The following is a 20,753-nucleotide window of genomic DNA, read 5'->3' on the forward strand; positions in this document are numbered from 1 at the left end:
GGTCTGTACTCACAACCTGATCTTCTCATCTTTTCTATTTCTCTTTAGAAAATCTGGCCAGGAGGGCAGCTTCATGCACCAATGAATTCCTTTCAATGGTCTCACACATTTTGGTAAGATACTTCCAACAATCTGGTTTGAAAAGTATCTGTGACTGAGACCTTTGCAAGTCACTAAACATTGTGAACTCCATTCAATCAGTTTTCTTCACCCTCCCTCACTGCTGATGCTCAGTCGGCTGATGTGCTTTCAAGTGTGTTTACAGGCATTCATGAAAATGAGACAAGGAATAGTCACGCCTAGAATTAGTGCTCCTCTACAGCACCTTGGCCCCTCCCCCACCTTGAGCCAGAGAAAAGGAGGTCCTCCTCCACAACCATATGGCATCAGGGTCTCTTCTGGAGCCAGAAGACACAGTTGCCTAAACTCGTTTTCAAAGTTATGGTAAAATCATGTTTAGATGAAAACTAAGATTGAGGACCAGTTAGCTGTGTGGCACAAAGTGCCAGGCACAAAGAAGTATGGTAAGTCTTACATTAACCACAAAACAGTTGACTATCATCTCTAACAGGAAAGCACTTGACAAATGTGTTGATTTGCAGCCCATTTGTTGGACTTCAGGACAATTTATTACATGATATCTGGCTCCTGCATCTCCCAGCTGAAAGCTGGGTCCTGAACTGCATCATCTTCACAGTGGGAAAACACCACAGGAAGAACCACCGGTACAATGCCCCTAACCAGGATGTTGTAAGAGTTATCTAAACTTATGCATTAGCACGCTGCATAATTCAAAACTAGATCAAGAGCACAGTTATGATACCAGAGCTATATTTTCATCCCTTGCTAGTTGGACTTTTAGAAATATTTATAAAGGTTAAAAAAACAGCATCCAAATCAGATAGGATAAAGCATCTCAATGCTTCTTTCCTCTGGTGATGTAAAAGAAAAAAATCTACCAAAATTTTCTCCTCTTTATAGGTCATCTGGCTTCTGTATTATCACCACTAAGCACCTGACTGTTGGAGGTTAATTCCTTAGAAACATGCAGCCAAAGAAAATTAACTGGAACAGGGCAGGAAGGGAAGATTTTATTTCTACAGAAGTAAGTTTTTAGTGACAAGTTCTATAGAAGATGACATTTCTGGAGCAGTTACTGGCCCAAGGTAAAATTCTCACAGGCCAGGGAAAATGTTGATTTAACATCTAGGAAGTACCTTGAGTCTGAAAAGCAATTGCTTTCTTCCTATGCTTGCTTGGGGCAGAACAGGGGATTAAAATAAAGCTTTTGAGACACTTCAGTGAACACCCACATGCTAAAAGGGGAATCCCTGCTGTATTTCCCTGGCAAGTCATCCCTCTGAGGAAAAGAGCTCCACTAAACAAGTTTTCTAGGAGCAAATGTGCATTATACACATAAGAAACCAGAGGTTCTCTTCAGAAAAACTGAAGTGCATTAAGAGCTCACAGTCCAAAAATTCAGTGGGTAAAAGGCTTCCAGTAGGTCCTTGCTGTTGAAAAACAGACAAGAGAGCAGTGCGCACCCCTTCAGTTGTGCCTGTCAAGCACTGCAAGAGAACACAAGAACCTGCAATACAGGATGCTGCTTGGTTAGTTGTCTTTTCTCCCTCACACCAGCAGAATCCCTCTTTCAGAAGAAGAAGGTAGACAAGCAAAGATGTTGTAGAGGGACCAATTCCCTTTACCTGTTCCCTAGCTGTCCCTCCCTCCACAGTGGGCACAGGCAGTATGGTTAACCTCTCTCGATAAGACTGCATCCAGTCCTCACAGGCCAAAAAAAGACAACTTCCTCTTGCTTTCAGAAGACTGCTTGTGCAGAGCAAGCAATGGTGCTATTTGTAAGTTTCATGATTTGATTTTACTTGAAGGCCTGGACTGTATAAAGTAAAAGAAGAAAAATCAGTTACTCATCAAGTTTTATTTTAAGTGATAGAATGTATCACTATTAGAAGTAATGACGTTTGCTTGCAACCACCTGATACCAAAGCAAGTATTTTAGATGCCTGCAGCGTAACAGAAACAATACTCATGCAAATATTCTATCTTCTTACAGAAGCCTTAAGAGCCTTGGTACTGCACCAGACAGCTCAAGCACAGGAGCTGGTTTTTCACTATAACTCTTTGATATTTAACAGTGAGGGAACTGTACATTGATTAATGTTCATCATAAATGCCATCCTTTCTCTTTCATCCCTTTCCCAATTATCTCTATTAACAAAGGAAGCAGATTTAGAAAACGTTGTCAAAAATGCTACACACCTCAAAATGCCAATGAACAATTAATGACATGTGAATGTTTTCCTCTAATCTCTTATTAGCTTTCTTTCCCAAAAAGATATTTCTTTAAATTTATTTATTTTTATTCTAAATATTAAGGCCATGGAAGTTGTCCATGACAAAAGCAGTTAGCCATCTGCCTTCTCATTACAGACCTGAAATTTAGGGGATTAGGTTGTTTTTTATTGCGGGTGGGGTGTGGCGCTTTTTTATTTTTTCCCTTCCCCTAGAATCATGACAGAAATGCAGAATGAAAAGGCAAATCATCACACATCAAGTGCCACACTGGAATCTTTCTAGAGTATGAGAAACACATACTCTAAAAATATCCTCCAAAAGCACGAGCCGGAATATTGCTGTGATACAAGAGAAAAGCAGTGCTGCACTTCCTTCCGTACCTACCAGGCCTCCTTCTTTTGTTTCTCTACCAAAACTTGGTAGCAGGATGTGGCTGAAACCCCCCTCATCTCTCCCCAACATAAACAGTGAGCTCTAGAAGAAAAGAGTTGGTCCCCATCCAAGTTCTTTTGTTTTGATTTCTCTTTGGAATCAAGACTTGCAATGCGCAGTTAAAACCAGGGGTAAGTCAATTAGCATTACGTGAACTTCAGCAGAGATGAGAAAGAGCAAGACTTGGACACCCCAGTTGCAGTCCCTATGTCCTCAAGGTGAGAGTCACTGCAGGGCAGAAAACTCCCTGCCATGCCAGCTTATACTAAGAGCAGCAGGGACTTCTCAGGCAGGTTCAAGAAGTCCCCAGCAGATAGTAGGGGTAGTTTCCACACAGGGACTTTGTTTTGAAGGCCCACTGTGAGGAATTTATTTCAACCCTTGAGGCACCAGGCTTCAAAAATCTTTCAAATATTTTGTTTCATTAATGGTTGCAGTTGGCGCTAAAAAAAAAAAAAAGGAGAAAAACACAAAGATTTACAAAAACAGTGGCTAGAATAAACTGTGATTGAATTAGGCCCAGACTCACTATGGAATTCCTGAAGTTTAAGGCCATAAATGAAGAGTGTTTACATACTGAGCCTCTTACAAACACACACAAAAAGCTGGGTGAAATGAAGTGTTACTGTGTTTTCTTAACGGATTAAACCCCACATTTGTGTAATACTCATTAGAGATCAGAATCAGAGCTTTCAGCAAATTACAGAACAGGCATCATGGTACCATGGGATTTCTGGGGTTTTGTGATTTATTTTTAAAGAGTACTTACAAGTTCTGTGAGGGTGAGTCAGCAGCAGGAATGCACAGATACTTCATTCCCTGTGTAAAGAAGCAAAAAGGTATGAGAAGAAAAGATTCAAGTTAAACACACCACAAGTCTTGCTCTATACTGGTGGAATATTAATGATTTTGAGGAAGCAACACCATCATTCAGACAAGCAAAGATCATCTCCTGACAGTCAGATTTTAAAACACTTGCTTTCACATTGCTAAGATACCAGCATATAGCTTAGTCATGCTTCTCCCAAGGCTCCATAGTGAGCTTTTAAAAAAAGGAGTATCTTTACTAAAAAGATCTAAACTTCTTTCTTCTTTTTTCAAGAACATAATTGTTCTTACATTCCTAGGAAAACAAAGTTACATCTTTTCCTGCCCTTCCTTTTCTCTGAACAGATGTTACAATCTGAAACTGTGATATGCAGTTTCTTTTAAACTCACACAATCATTTTTCTTCCAAACAAGATGTAATTCAAAGAAGAAACATGTTTGTGGTATGGATTTTGTTTTTTTATTTCTGGAAACTCTCAAGAAGGACAACCATAAACCTCAAACTTTTCTTCCACAGAGTCAGCCTCTCTTTCTTAGTTAGCTACCATAATAAGTTACAAGATCAAGTAGGGACAATTTCTGATGCATTAAAAATGTTACTGGATATATTTAAAATATCTATAATTAAAACAACATATCTATAATCCTATACTACTGCTTTGCATTGTCAACACTCATTTCAACTGTCATTTTATTTTCAAAGTTTTCTTTGCTCTAATGACTGTTAAGAAATAGAACACCTCTGAAAGCACATTTAGCTGACTTCTCAAATAGGACTTCCAAGAATACAATCTGCAGCTCAGACACACAAAAACTACATTATTCACTGGAACTCTTTCGAATTATCTCAGATGCTGAGTTATGAATTCTTCAGATGCACTTGTAAAGATAAGAATTCAAGCAAAAGGGTCATTATATAATGCACCTTAATGTAACCCTTTGTAACAATGCACACTCCTGTAATAATCCCACATGTTCAACACCACACATGGAAAGTCGCACATTTATGCGCAAGAGGTGGATATATATAAATATATATAATAAATATATAAATATATATATATATATATGAATATATAAATATATAAAATATATATAGATACCAATGAGGTGGAACACAATCTGCACCCACCAGGCATTTTATTTGCCAACTGGGGGAAGAAGAGGAATTTCCACTGCTCAAGTGTGTGGCTACCTGAGGCAGCATCATCTACAACCTCTTTGCTTTTCTGGCTCAGAAACCTCTCCGTATTTCCCCTACACACACTTAGTTTCTTCGCTTGCCATCGCACGAAGAGCAAGCCCTTTTACAAGAGATCTTGATCCCAGCACCATGACACAGCTCTGCAAGGTGCACAAACTTCACCACTATGTCAGATAGATTGTGGGAATCAATCACAGTCAGAAACATTGTGGGAAACCAGGAGGGCTACACAGCCAAAAGCTGATCTAAAACAACTTGTATAGACACATTCATTTAGAAAGATAGTGCAGCAGTAATACTTATATTGATAGGCTGCTGAGCTAAGGATAATCAAGTATATTGACAGATTAATTATGATAATAAGCATTTGTATGACACATCTGAGAGGTTTATCTTGGACACTAGTATCTCTTTGAGTGAGTCACTCCAGTAAAATGAGGCCTGAGACCCGAAAGTAAATTTACATGCTATTCTTTCCCCATCACCTCTAGCAACTCCATACCATTGAAAAATTGAAAATTGAGGGCAGGAGATGGGTTAGCTCCAGAGTGCAGCACATGCCAGAAGGTTCGCTCCTCCAGCACGCACTGACGCAAGCTGTTCTGCAGATGTCAGAAGCTATGGCACATGCTGAGTGCTTTTCACAGGCTGAGTGCAGAGGGGCTTTCAGGTCGTGTTCACTCTAAAAGCAGAAGTAGCACCAGCACAAATTTAAGACCTGCAATGTTCTTTTTTTGGTCATGGCTGGCTAATTCCAACTACTGCAAGCAAGCATGAAACCAGCCTATGAGAGACCACACATGGTCCCAAATGGCTCATCCAAAGCCTGGTCCTGGACATCTTCAACACTTAAAACTTCCATTGAAGCCCACAGCTCACTTTTCACTACTGTGCTCGCAAATGCTCATCCTGTTAGCTTTATTAATAAAACTTCTCAGAAAGGAGATGGTTTAAGTTACTGGAATTTGGTATTTTGACTGATGTCTATCACCTGTGTTTTTGGAAGGCTGTGGTGATGGACTCCTCCCTGTGAGGAAATAATCTCACACTCAACTCAGAAATAGTTAGAGGTGGGATTTCAAAAGTACTGTGCAGTGACCTAACCCATCTCCCACAAAAATCAACAGTGAAACTCTCAGCAACTTCGAGCCAAACACAGTTTGGCCAGAGTTGGTAACTCCTGAGGATCCCACCCTATCATCTAGTTTTGTTTCTCTTGGTTAAAATAATAATTATAATAATAGGCTCAAATATCATTCATCACAATTGGATACTTGAAATTCAACACTGCCACAAGATTGTATGAGGGAGGTATTCACACATGAGACTCGGGATTCTTTGTGTAGATATTCTTACGTTGATTGCTGGAATTAGATTTTCCTCACACATGCTGTATAGACTTTCTTTTTTTTTAAACATATCAGCAACAGGAAGACACTTAATTGCTGAACCCTGCTGTTTGTGGCTCTTTTTGAAAATAAAACTACCCAGGATCATAATATTTGTATATCTGTGCCCCAAGACACTACTGCCTTTCCTGTGCACATATACCCTGCAGGCACCATCGAGGAACCGTCTCAAAAGGTCCTTTCAAAGCAGAACAGTTTATGCCAAGTAAACAAACAGCTACCTACAACACTTAATACAGGGTACAAAAGCATAGAAGAAAGACAGAAACACCACTATTTTTTTACCTCGCAGTTTGCTTGCCACTGTCAAACTGCAAAGCATGAAATGTTACGTGGCAGCAATCATTGGAACAGTGACTACAACAGAGTAAGCTAAGTCAAAGACTTTTGAAGCCAGCTTCTTGTGAAAATTTCAACAGGCTCCAAATTTGTTCCTAGTCAGCAGTATCATTAATAAACCTAAATCCAGTAGCAGATGCAATATTCCAGGTTGAATGAAAATTACATATTAATAAAGATGGAAAGACAAATACAAATTTTATGTCAACTGTATGGAAGTCTTTATTTACATCTTTTTTTAAATTTAGGACACTTTGTTCCCTAAGAATGACAATTCACTAAAATTATTCAGTGAAGGAAGGACAGAACAACTCAAAACAGGTATTGTGCCACTTCACCTACACACACTAAATTAGGTGCTACAGACCAGCTACTCATTTCAAAACATGGTATTTGTTCGAAACAAAGGGAAAAGCTCACGGAGCATAAAAACTGATGAAAAGAGAGACACCATTTAAAATCCTATACAAAGTAATACATCCCCTTTATTTAATGAGTATTCTTGCATATATACTGTTATTCAAACATTTCTTCAGCTGACAGCTATGCCAGTCATGCTTTATCTCTCCAAATATGCTTTTCCTCAGAGTATCCAATTAAAATCTATTGAACCAGCCTTTTAAATTATACAGAATCTATTTATATTATTAGGTAATAGAACATCCCAAACATATGGAATGGGTACAGATCCAAACTTCTAGGGCAATGAGATGCCAAACACAGCATTTTTCTGCTCTTCTCAATTCACTACTACTTTCCACTTGTTAATTTGAAATCACTGCTCACTTTCCTTTCTTCATCAATCACCTTCACCACCAAACACCCATCCCTTCCAACACACACACACGCCCCGGACCTTTTGCTTATTGCTCACATGGAGATCCAAACTGATGCCCCCATCAAATAAAAGCAGTGCTTCCATTTCTTTTGGTGTATTTTACCTGTTAACATTGTCCCCAAAAAAAATCAGTAAAATAAAATATAATTTACTTGTTTTCTGTTTCAGCAGAGTAACCACCAAAACTAGATTTCTCTCGTAGGCCCTGAAACTGAGTGCTGCAGTTGAACCGATACAGTGAGAGCTAACAAAACTAGGGCAAGTATTCAGATTTCAAGATTGTCAAAGTTGAAACAAGGGAGAGTTAAGTAAAATTTCTAAAATTCACTGTTATTTGAGAAACAACAACAACACTTGTGCAATTTCATCACAGATTCCAGAATTAATAAGTCAGCACTGTTGCAGTGAATATCAAGGGATTAAACCAGATTTCAGGTGCATACATACATGTGCAGAAGCTTTACACTACAGTCAATAAGGTAGTAATGGAATTCTGTCAATAGTCAAATTTCTAATTATTTTAGAGGTTGATCTACTAAGGTTGGAAACTGAACGGTTATGTCACACTTGGAAAAGTGAGTAAGACTAAAGAACAAGACTTCATCAATATCATTAGCTTTTAAAAAAGATAATTAAATATTTGTTATTAAATTCAAAATTTCATTTAGTGCTCAGGAATATAACAGTCCGCTATAAGGAAAACTATGTTTCTATTCTACTTAAATAGAACCTTATTTTTAAAACTCCAGCTTCTCAACACTACACTTGTAAAAACTGGCATTTGGGGTTTTTTGGTAGAACTTGTAGAATTTTGCAGTAGCAGAATGACATAACTCCATGCACCAAATGTCAGCAAATGATTCAATGACTGAAAACAGGACCTTTGCAGAGCACACACAAATTCAATTGTACAATACCAAGAATTATTTCGGCTCTGAAGAGGATAAAGGGCCAAAAGTACTGTAAGACAAATGCAGTACCTATACAGGTGTCTGCTCCTTTGCAATGATCAAAGGTATTCCGAAGTCACTGAGAGTGATAATCAGTTTGATTACATCTTAGTTATACTAATATACGTTTTATATGTGAAAGGAAACTGTCCAGTGATTCTTATACACAGTGAGCACTCACAAAACAACTTGCATGAGAATAAGAAGGACTAAAAATGCTACTCATTATTTCATGTTCAGTGGGTTTTCCAAGTAATGTTTTTACAGATGTTTTTCAGAACATCATCTCCACCACTGCTGTACATACATTTCTGAGGTTCTAGTTAGTCTAGATTCAGGCTTCTAGTGCTATCAGATTTTGGAAGTCGAGGGGAGGGGGAAAGAACCTCATATTACAAAATTTCTGCTCTCCAAGGGCAAAGAGTGGGGGAAAGGGTCTATAAAAAAAAAGCTGTAAAAGAGCAGTACTGTATTTTTGGCCCTAAACTTCTGTATTTAAATTTATGTAAAGATACGATCAACAATTTCCAAGAATTTTTTTTTTAAACATAAAACCCTGAACTTATATTTGTGAACCAAGATGCAAATAGAAAACCTCCAGCACCTGGCAAGTTCTTTCAGGTTAGTCAAAAACCATGTGTTAATTTGAGTCGTCACACCAACAGATAAGGACAGGAGGACTTATTTTTGTTTAGGGGCATTTCAGCAAAAAAGCTAAAGTGGGAAACAGCCGGCACAAAGCTTCCCCGAGCCAAACCAACGAGAGTTTATGAAGGGTTTAGTCCAGTAATGCACCGAACAGAACCTGCTAAACTGAAAACCGTTCAACCGTTTGTTTGTCCTTTCAGTTACTTTCTGTAGCAATCACCATTAGTGCTGATTTTATTAATGACTCATAGAAAATGCATTTTGTGTTTCAGCTGAGGACAACCACTAATTGACTTTAGCGAACAACACATTCAGGTTTGGCTTCGAAAAATATTATAAATGAAATTGCAATTACATGAACAATATGAACAGCAGCAAATGGGATGCTCCTGCAACAGAATTCATACACTTGATTTGTGCTATCAGGAATAATACAATGTCAGTTTTTTACAACACTGGTTGCATAGTTTTCTTAGGAGGTAGTCTTGGTAATACTTCTGAAAAGCTCCTTAAGGTTGGAATGTGCCAATCACAAATATGAAGCGTCCTGTTAAAACCCTCCTTCCCCATCTCTTCTCTCTAAAATTAAAAGAGGCAAATGTTGAAAATTTAAGGATTTTATTTCCATTGCACAGAGCTGTGGTTATTATTTCTAATTCTAACCCTGAATTCCAGTTCTAACCTGTCTCATATGAAGGAATGCAGAATGGGAGAAAACACTAAAGAGTTTGTATTAAATTGTGGTTTATCTCCTTTAGAACACACCAAGACTATTTACAGGACTTCAGCTGAGAAGAAGGACTTTGTTAGTCTGCCTTAACTGTGTGAAGCTCCCAGGCATGTCAGGGCATATCTGAGCTCTACTAATCACACTTGATCCCTGAATCCTCAAGGGGGTCTCTGAGTACTAAAATAAAACAATATATCCCAACTGTCTCTTTCTTTAAGGGAATGCTGGAACATGATCACTACACCTCTGGAATATGCTCACATTACATTTTACAAGGGCACATAGTGACAGGAAAAAGGACAACAGCTTCAATCTGAGAGAAAGTTTAGATTAGATACTAGAAATAAATTCTTTACTGCGAGGATGATGAGACACTAGAACAGGTTACTCAGAGAAGCTGTGGATACACCATCTCTGGAAATGTTTAAGGCCAGACTGGATGGTCTAGTGGAAACTGTTCTTGTCCATCCACAGCAGGGGGGTTGGAACTAGATGATCTTTAAGGTCCCTTTCAACCCAAACCATTCTATGATTCTGTGATTGGAAGTGTGGGTTAACACATTCCACATCATGTCCTCTGCAGAGGCAGGTCAAAGCACTTGTCCTGTTCTGGTTAACTCCATAACCAAGCAATTAGAAACACCAGACTTCTACTGGTCTCAACATCCCTCATGCAATCAGCTCACCATTGAAAGCTCCAAGCAGTCCTCATCCTCTCCTCCCTGCCATGACAGGATCGTGGTTCCCTCAACACAGCTCACGTGTGATGAGCGAGTCAAACTGTGAACTAATTTAGTGCATCACCACAGCAGCCTCTGCCAGGGCTCACGAAGGCCTGGCCTGACACACTTTAGAAGCTGCTTTGTGGAAGTCTGTTGGTGGCTTCTTAGAGGGCTACTGGGTTAATATTTGAAAAATTAGTCAGAGCTCCCAACTTCACAAGCAGAATCAATGCCAGACGGGGCATTACTTCAAACTGGAATTGTCTTGTGCTACACCTGAAAGAAAAATGGTAGCTTCTTTGCTCAGCATGGTCTTCTGAAACATCCCATGAGGGGAAACCCTTACCATGAAAAGACAGTGAAACATGACAGAGGAAAGTTAAAAGTTTTTTGTTAGAAGACAGACTTGTGCACTTTCTCTTCAAGTGAGCACAATGATTGAAAACCAACAGCTTCTAACATTGGTGATACACGAGTTTACTGCTATGAATGGAAATGCAACAGTCCGACTTGACTAAACTATTAATTTGTAGGGCTGGTCTTTATACAACAGCCATGGCCTTACTATATGATATTAGCACCTCTGATTTTGAAGGCTCTCTTGCCATTTCCCTCTTGAACAGTTCCTCTAAGTTTTTGGGTTGGAGCTCAGTGACAACAGAGCCTGCACAGAGAACATGTTGCCCAGTCATACCCAGCAGGGCCTTCACTTGTCATGTCATCAAGAAGCAATTTTCATATATGAAAGGCCTCCTACAGTTCAAGACTTCTGTATGCTATCCAATATTGCAATACAGTTTTAACAGATTGGCTGTTTCCACTTCCTGATCAGCACCTCTCCAGAATAACTATATGTTGCTGTTTTGTTTGAGAAAAAAAAAAATTACAGCTGATTTGTTTCCCAGTATTTCCCTTTTTAGTTATTTCATGTTAAGCAGTGATATGCCTCTGAGTCTAGACAAATGCTTTCTGGACTACTATCTGTGCAAGGATAGTCCTCGGACAGTGAGGGATGAACAGATGAAGAGCAGCCCTGCCTAAAGTTGAGGGTGCTGGTGGATGAAAGGCTCAACATGGCCCAGCAATGTGCACTCACAGCCCAGAAAGCTATCAGCATCCTGAGCTGCATCCAAAGCAGCGTGGCCAGCAGGGCAAGGGAGGGGATTCTGCCCCTTTGCTCTGATCTGCTGAGACCTCATCTAGAGTGCTGCATCAGCTATGGGGCCCCAACACAAAAAGGACATGGACCTGCTGGAATGAGTCCAGGAGAGGGCTACTCAGATGTTTAAAGGGATGGAGCACCTCTCCTACAAGAAAAGGCTAAGAGAATTGGGATTGTTCAGCCTGGTAAAGAGAAAACTTTGGGGTATCCTAATTGCAGCCTTCCAGTCAACGAAGGAAGCCTACAAGAAAAACGGAGAGAGACTTTTTACAAGAGCTTGTAGTGATAGGACAAGGGAAAATTACTTCAAACTGAAAGAGAGTAGGTTTACATTAGATGTTAGGAAGAAATACTTTACTGGGAGGGTGAGGCACTGGAACAGGCTGCCCAGAGAAACTGTGGATGCCCCATCCCTGGAAGTGTTCATGGCCAGGTTGGATGGGGCTCTGAGCAACCTGGCCTAGTGGAAGGTGTCCCCACCCACAGCAGGGGGATGGAATGAGATGGTCTCTAAATTCCCTTCCAACACATACCATTCCATGAATCTACGATTACAAAACAAATCACTAAAGCAGCTTTCAGCATTTCCAAAGTTATCAGCTGAGGAAATTTGGGGCATAACACAGGATTATTTTTCTTTTTTCTTAATCACAGGGTAATCCCTGTTATACACACACATAAAGATATGAAGTCAATCAAGAAAGTGAAGCCATGAGAGAAAGAAATTTTCCCAAACTTCTGATAGAAGGAAAGAATTAGAAAAGTTAAAGGAGATAAGGCCGAAGTTCCCTGGTCAAAGTTATCACATTAAGTGCTAACAGCAGATATTATAGGTTATAGTTATTCTGACTATAGTCAGAACCTAAATAGCTGCAAAAATGCAATTCACAAACTGTGCTAACCAGATTACTTGCAGTTCTTCTGAAATAGCTGACTTTGCTTTCCATTTCTAAAAAAACCCACACATGTACAGTTTAAAGATCATGGATAAATATGCAAGATTATCAAGCTCAGCTAAAACTGCATTAAGACTTATAACATACTGATAGGCTTGAAAAATATGAAGCAAGATTCCAGATCTTAATCCAAGTTGGAATGAATCCATTATCTATACCAGGTCTTCAGACTATGATCATTTGATCTTATAAACATTTCTCAGTTTTTGACAGGTGTTCATTTAGCCCTTCACTTTCTTCCAAAGGTCTGGATTTAGCAGCCAGTTGTATACTTAATTTTTTAACTCATTATCTTGATTCAGTACTTCCTCTTGTGAGTTCCCCAGCTGCAAGCTTCTCATCCTTAATACCTTATAAAACAGGTATATCACAGCATTCAGCAGTAATAAATCTGGTGCAGAGACATTCTACATCTTCTTCATAGCATCCTTAATTTTCTACAACTTCTATTCCTCACACTTACTGGTTCTGTTCCAGTTACAGCATCTCTTCATTGCCTGTATTCTGCATTTGACTGCTTTCTAAACGATCATCACAGAGCTTTTTAACTCTGTTGCTCCCTTTCACTTCAGCTTCTTAGATACTGAGTCTTTGAAACCCTATTTCTACTTGGATAAAAATTGTAGAATTTGAAAGGAAAAAAGTATCTAAAATTCTTTGTAAGACAACCTGGCTGAGAAGCATTTTATTTCCAAGGACACAGTTCATTTAAGTTGTGCTGGCAGCACAATCTGCTAGACAGGACAAAAAAGATTATAGAATCATAGATTATGCCAAGTTTGAAGAGACCAATGAGGGTCATTCAGTCCAACTCCCAGCCCTGCACAGGACACCCCAAGAGTCACACCATGTGCCCTGAGAGTGTTGTCCAAACTTTTCTTGAACTCTGTCAGGCTTGGTGCTGTGTCTACTTCCTTAGGGAGGCTGTTCCAGTGCTCAGCCACCCTCTGGGTGCACAACTTTTTCCTGATAACCAACCTAAACCTCCCTTGACTCAGCTTCATGCTGTTTTCTCAAGTCCTGTCATTGGTCATGAGAGTGAAGAAATCAGTCCTTTGCACGTCCACTTCCCCTCATGAGGATGATAAAGACCACAATGAGGTCACCCCTGAGTCTCCTCTTCTCCAGGCTGAACATAACAAGTGACCTCAGCTATTCCTCATAAGGCTTTCCCTCAAGGTCCTTCACCATCCTCTTCGTCTTTCTTTGGACAATCTCCAAAAGCTCAGTATCTTTTTTATATTGTGGTGCTCAAAACCGCACACAGTAGTTCAGTCAGCAGCCAGCTTTTCTCTGCCTCCCCTATCCCTCCCCCCACCTACCATATGAACACTTATTTAGGCAGTCAAATTCAAGAAAAAAGAGGGGAAAACCACTGCTCTGGAGACAACACATACCAGATGAAGGTGATATTGTGAGTGGCATCAGAATACAAAGAAAAAACAGATAACTGTTTTCTTAGGGTGCTCTGGTTAACTCTGCAGAATGAGTGGGGGAAAATCAACATACTGAAAATAAAAACCAAACAAATATTCTGTAGCCACAGAAAACAAAGAAAGAAAACTGACACGCATACAGAGGCAGCACATATGCAAAAAGCTACTCTTAATGCAGTTCCTCATTAGAGAGCTTCTATGTCAGGGGACAGCACAGGCATGCCCACATAAAACTCTTATTGATGTAAAATCTACATTACTGTGATGGTTATGATGTCTACCAGATAAGTGCAGCATACAAAGCTTCCTGTGACACAGCAGGAGTCAGTCTGACAACAATAATTCTATAAATAAATTAATGCCAAAGGACTCCACAACCACAGGTGACTGGCAATGGGATTCATACATTTACTAGATCAAACCTCTGGTGCAGGTCAAGGGCAGCAGCAAAATTACTGGTAACTGACAAATGTGTGGTGGACTGTGAGAAAGAAGCTGCTGGTTTCAGTCCATTTCCTGACTGATGGACAGGTGTCTGCAATGTTCACAACAGTCACCAGAACTGGCACCTCAAAGTGTCTCAGACAGACCGAGGACCGTGAAACACTCTGGCTCTAAAATGCAAAGCTTAAAGACCACTATAACCCAGCCTTACCTGAATCAACTTCCACCCAAAAATAGCATATGAGCTATATGAGCATATAAGAAAACCCACCTTTACCTCTAGAAATATATTACAGCAATTACTAACCCTCATGGTGGTCAAAGTCTTGCTTACTTCCAGTCTGAATCTGTGGCACATCATTTGCCAGCCGCAATGACAGTCATGATGTGGACTTTGCACATGGGGACCCACAGAATGCCCATCAATCCCTGCCTCTTTTTGGGCATGACACCTCTCTGGCACAGGGTCTGAGCACCTCTTTGACAAGAAGAACTCCCTCTCCCACAACTCACATTGTTCTCCTTCCTACATTGCAAACAGCAACCACTGCCCAATGCAGCACGGGAAGCATTCTTCCTTCTACCAGCATTTAAACCTGTGGTTGTGGGGAGGAACGATGAGAGGACTTAAAATGCTTGTAAGTTCAGCTGCTTGGACATGACTATCCACCACAGCCTACACTTTCCAGAATAAGATGTAGCTGCTTCCAAATTGCTGCACAATCCACATCAACATCTATTTAGTTTGGGCCCACATTCATCTCCATATAATCACTCCCAGAACAAGGTTAAACACCTGGAAAATCCAGAGACAAACACCTCAATGGACATGCAACCATATTCTTCCGTTAAGATTAACAAGATTTACCTTTACATACTTTACTTTGAGCAACTGGAACAAAAATTTTTGTCATCTGTAAATGTGCTGAGGGTGCACTCAATCCCTCTGTGTCACTGATGAAGACATTAAACAGCAGTGGTTCCAACACAGACCCCTGAAGGGTACCACTCATGACTGGTTTCCATCTGGACATTGAGCTATTGACCCTCTGGACGTGACCATAAAAAATTAGTTCCTCATCCACCAGACAGTCCAGCCATCACATTCATCTCTCCAGCTTAGAGAAGGATATTGTGGGGTGCCATGTCCAAGGCCTTACAGAAGTCCACATACAAGAAAACCTGTTGCATGGATCCTGCAGGTCACTGCCAGACACCCTATTATCAAAAGCACACTTGGAGACATGTTTCCCCATCTACCTTTCAGAGTCTCATGTTCTGAACAGAAATTTTAAAACCTAAACTAACTGAGAAATAGGATAGAAAAAGCAGGTGGCTAGAAACCTAATTACTCTCCTCTGTTCTTGGCTTTTGTGTGGATTTATAAAACATCTGTGAGTGTCCCATGGGCAGCCATCCAAAGTGCTCTGGAGGAGCCAACTTGATTCACCAAGGCTACTGCCCCTGTGCATCTGTGGGAGCACACACAGTGCTGTTGGACACTGCTCTCACTCATTACATCTGAAATAACAAACCTGATTCCATACACTCTGTGTGCCTTTCTCTTGGACATGCCACCTGCTACCCACAGGGTTTTCCATGAGATAGATATTTGTAGCACAGGAGTGATAAACATGCATCTTTAAACTTCAAAATTCTCACCAAAGTGGTTAAGATCCTGTATAATAATGCCATGCTTCATGGCAACAATAGCATTAGAATGCTGTCTAAATATATTTCAAAATTGTTTCTATTATAGGAAAAATTTCTCTGAAACAGCTTATACAAAAAGAACTGAAGGGCAACATGGCAAGATAGTTCAGGCCAGATTTTGGCAAATTTCTTCCAGAGTAAATCATCTGAAGTCTTACAAACAATTCTGTGCCTTGCACTTAATGCAAGATAGTCATGTCTAAAAAAGGTGTAAGAAGTCTTAGAATCCAACTAATTTCATACCTACTTTTCCCTGTTATTCCAGCTCGAAAGTACTCATGACTTCCTAAGGCCAAACTTTGATTATAAGCCACCCATGAATCAGACATCCATAAGGGTTTGTAAATGATGATTGAGATAATGTCCAAAAATTGGATTTCTATAAGAAAACTTTTTTTTTTTTAAGTATATCTCAGTAGGCACATGTAACCTAAACCAATATAATACTTTGTTGTTGAAACTCTTCAATCATTTTCTAACAGCTTACTAACTTACGAGGAACTAAAGCAACCTATACCCAAAACCCACAGTATCTAAGCCACACTGGTAAGCACATTTTTTTAAAAGGTACTGTGAGGATTTCAGACAACCAGGTTACAGTCTATAACATCACAGAGAGGGGCAATGACTTGAGTTACTACAATAGAAAATAATTATACAATCTAGCAAGATGGTGTTCACCGCATAGACTGATGTTTGTTTCCATTTCTTAAGTATTGCATTCTTGACTATGAATGACAAAGTTAGATTGGGCATTTTCATTCTCTAACCAACCAGCACTGGATACAGAATCAGTATTTCTGATACACCACTTTAAGTGCTGTATTCACAGGTATTATCAAAACAGTGATGAAACTTCAAAATCTGAGAAGCAAGATGTGAGTAATTTGTGACTTCTGAAAGCTAAAGTATGTATCCATATTCTTTGTTCCACAGACAGGCAGAAAAGACCAAATTCTCTTTGATAAAATGCTACTAAAACACTACTGGCTTTTCAGTGTCTAAAAACACTTACCTTCCTTAGCATGCACAGAAAGCTTTGTCTAATGAATTATTTGTAGCATTTCCTACAGGTTCCTACATCTCCTATGGGACTAGGCAATACTGGAGATAAAATATTGTTAGTTAAAGGCAACTACTGCAAGGCGAAAGCAAAGGCAGCTTTTTACAGGTGATTAGCATTCACATAAATGCATAAACATGAAACAGGGAATCTCAGGGAAAAGATACTCCCTTATCACTGCAATTGCATGTTTAGAAGGCTGAATAACAGATGAATTCTGAACACAAAAGTAATCACTTTCCATGACTAAAATTTGGGGAGAAAGGTAGTAAGGGATACACATTGGAAAACATTCCTGTATGATTTCAGTAGACATGAGAACAATCCCCAAGCACAATGTGGACACACAATCTGTAAACAAACCCACCTACAACCTAGCATGGATGTAAATAACTAAGGAAGTAACCAAACCTAACAGAGGTTTTCTAGGCTCTTGTTCCTAAACAGAAGCATTCAGTCACAATCACCACAGTAAGACCATGACTGATAAAGTAATCAAAATTAGCTCAATTCACAAACAAGTGAAATTTGAAATCCTTACACTGCTTTAGGAAGTGGGGAGAAGTTTTAAAGGAACTATACTGCACACAGAGAAAATTCAAGGCACAGTTGGGAAGCAGGGGTGATGAAAGCAAGTCCATCCTCAACCAGCCACTGTTTGTTCACGTGCCACTCTAACTTTTGAAACACTGCTGTGAATTGTGGAAGATTAGGAAGAGATCTGGATAAACATAATCCTTCATGTCTTTTGTGGTAGTAACTAGAGGAAGAAATGGTGACCTGGTGATATTTGAACCACAAAAGCTCCCAGTTCTATTTACCATGCAGCCTCACAAACAGATGGACCACCACAAGCAAGGAGGTGGGGTGTAGGCTGCCAAAACTACCACCACCACCACCACCAAAAACACTGGCCTGAGGCTGCAGCTGATCTGTACCATAATCAGTCTTCCTAGTTTTCTAATCATGACAAAACAAAACAAAATTCCATTCATTTTAAACACCAGCACCCTAGAGGCAACACATCTCCTTTACTCAGCACAAATGTTAAGTGTACTCTTGAGATTCAGACTGTTTCAGACTTAACAAGCATCAGGCACAACACAAGTCAAATGGACAGTGTAACAAAGTCAACAGCTAAAGCTCTTCTTCAGCACATTTATAAATTCAAGGTCAACCCAGAGTTTACCATTACCTTGATATTTAGATTGATTGTGACTACTGGGGACACCTCTTGTCTGGCTTACCTATTGACTTGCCTGGGAGAAGTGGAAATTCTGTCGTTTAAGGACTGAAATCACTGGAGATATTTTGCATGAAGAAAAAGAAAAGCGGAGATTCCCAGCAGCATATGAGGGCTAACACCAACAACTGCATTACCAACTATTTTGCCACATTTCATGAGAAGTGGAATGCAGGGAAGGAACAAACAAATTTTAGAGGATAATACTTCTTGACATAAATCAAATAGCAGGATTTTAAGATGTAGCAAAGCCCAGCCAGACTCCCCTCCAAGGTAAGCTGGTGTAAAGAAGAAAGCATAGCCTTCCAACAAAGGAGACCTGTAGCCTATCCCCAGCTCCTTTCCTGCTCAAGATAACACAGTAAATACAGGTCTTCAGACTGGTTTCTCTTCAGTAAAATGGGAATAATACTTTATGTTATAGTGTTGAAGACTACAGATGCTCTACTATTTTAGATCTATTATGTGAGGATCACTGGTTCCTCCCACACTCCAAGCCTAAATAGGGCTATTTCACATAAAAAAGGACTGCAAACTCATCTGCCATAAAGATTCAAGGAAGGGGCCCAAGTACAAAGAAGGGTTAGTAATGGGGAAGAAATGTTGTTTATGTGATGCTTAAACTCCACACAGAAGGAAACTTACCTTTACTATTAAATTAATAATAATCCCACTATTGTGTTATACAGATTGACAGTGTAGTTCTCTTCCTCTGTCAGTTAGATTTCTTGTTGTTATAACAGCAGCAACAACAAAACCTGTGGCTGGATCTCAAAACTACAGCTTTAAAGAAAATCAGTCTCAAAACATCAATTGCACAGAACAAAAAGTTAACCCCAAGATGACTGTAACAGTCAACTGCAAAGTAAGGATTTACTGTGGAGTCCCCCACAACTCTTACCTCGAGCATAGGGCGGGCACTGTCATGGATTGAAAGAATGTGTGTAATGTTATTCTTACTCAATTGCTCTACATCTCGGGCATCTGTGATAGAGGGAAAAAAAGGAAAATAATTTTTTTAATATCTTGAAATAGCATTTAAATTGTGCATGTTGAAGTTACTTATTGTTGATACATTTCCTTTTGAAGCTGCATAAAGTCAGGCAAAACCTCAAATGCAGCTGTTCTAGAACACCATCATCAGAGTGGGTAACGGGAAGACACACTTCAAACTCCAAACCAAATTATATACTATATAAAGACCAAGCTTAAGTGACTCAGGAATGTGTTCTCAAGTCAGAAGTTTCATGTATTTTGCATCTGAAATGTAAGTCTGTGCATGCCTGCGCAGGTGATGACCATCTGAACACGCACTCAGAGCTGAACAAGAAATATCTGACCTCCTCTCTACCCACAAATACCCCTTCAGGGAATACATTTTCACTTGGGAAACCGACCCTATGATATCCAGGTCTGAGAAGGGAAGCCAACCATACCACCTGAACTGAGGTCTCAGCAGACAAGCCGAGACAATAACAAGATTCTTACTTTTTGTAAATCAGTAAAGAAAAATGTGCATTTAGCCAATACAAATGATAATTTTAAGCCTAAAGAGAGACAGGTGATAAAGATATCAAATGTATGAAAAAGAAAAATACTGTAGCAAGGAAGTGGAGTTGTGAAAAGGTGGTTCCTAGACCTGTAACCAAGGGGTTTCAGACATTCAAAACTGGAAAGAAAACAGGGACGACTGAAAATTTAATGCTAGATATGGCAAAACCATAGGCTTGATTCTATAAAAAAAAAAGGGTAAAATAGACTATCTGTCATCAGTGAGCAGCTTTCCCTATACTAAACTATCAGCATGTCAGAAAATGACCTGAAAGAACCACCAATAAAGGTAAAAGTTAGCTTGTGCCCATTTACTTCTGACCTTTTTGCTTGAGAACGGCACAGCACACCATGGCAAGTACAGCGGTGGTTTTGTGATGTGAACACCTGCCTTTGAAATCTGCCCAACAATCTGTTCACATTAGCCTGGTTGCACACAAAAAGAGAGCACTGACCACAAAGGTTTCAAACCGGCTCTCTCTAGGTACAAAAATAATAGCATCACCTGTACGTCCTTTATGTACATACAAGAGTTCAATTAGCATCTCTGGTGTTGTCTTATCCACCTACTATAAAGTTTCAATGCCTTTCTACATCACAAAGAAGAGCTGGACATTTAATTATACTGCCCTATAGATGAGATCCAAGTGAGCACAGTAGCAAGCAATAAAATTTAAACTTAATCCAATTATGAAAGCTTCTCTACAGCTAATAAAATGAAGAAAAGAGTCAAAACTGCAAGGATTTTACTCACTACTGCTCAAGCCTG

The 20,753-nt window shown here is 39.6% G+C and overlaps 1 protein-coding gene across 6 annotated transcripts in view; it reads right to left on the reverse strand.

Annotated features, from left to right (window-relative positions):
* Positions 1-20,753, reverse strand: part of DUSP22 (dual specificity phosphatase 22) — a 44,243-nt gene that overhangs the window by 10,218 nt on the left and 13,272 nt on the right. For 3 of the 6 annotated variants that reach the window (XM_088061286.1, XM_005526449.3, XM_088061295.1), the window contains 2 exons: positions 19,335-19,417; positions 3,518-3,567 (listed from right to left, as the gene is read on the reverse strand). In XM_088061286.1, the coding sequence (XP_087917412.1) occupies positions 3,518-3,567; positions 19,335-19,417 (133 nt within the window). Of the gene's footprint in view, positions 1-3,517; positions 3,568-5,282; positions 5,302-19,334; positions 19,418-20,753 lie in introns of those variants that run through there. The other 3 variants (XM_088061290.1, XM_088061303.1, XM_088061276.1) reach the window with 2 other exon arrangements.

Source organism: Pseudopodoces humilis, chromosome 1 (assembly GCF_049639895.1).
Source record: "Pseudopodoces humilis isolate 2021_Gansu_Grassland_sample_001 chromosome 1, ASM4963989v1, whole genome shotgun sequence".
NCBI classification, from domain to species: domain Eukaryota; kingdom Metazoa; phylum Chordata; class Aves; order Passeriformes; family Paridae; genus Pseudopodoces; species Pseudopodoces humilis.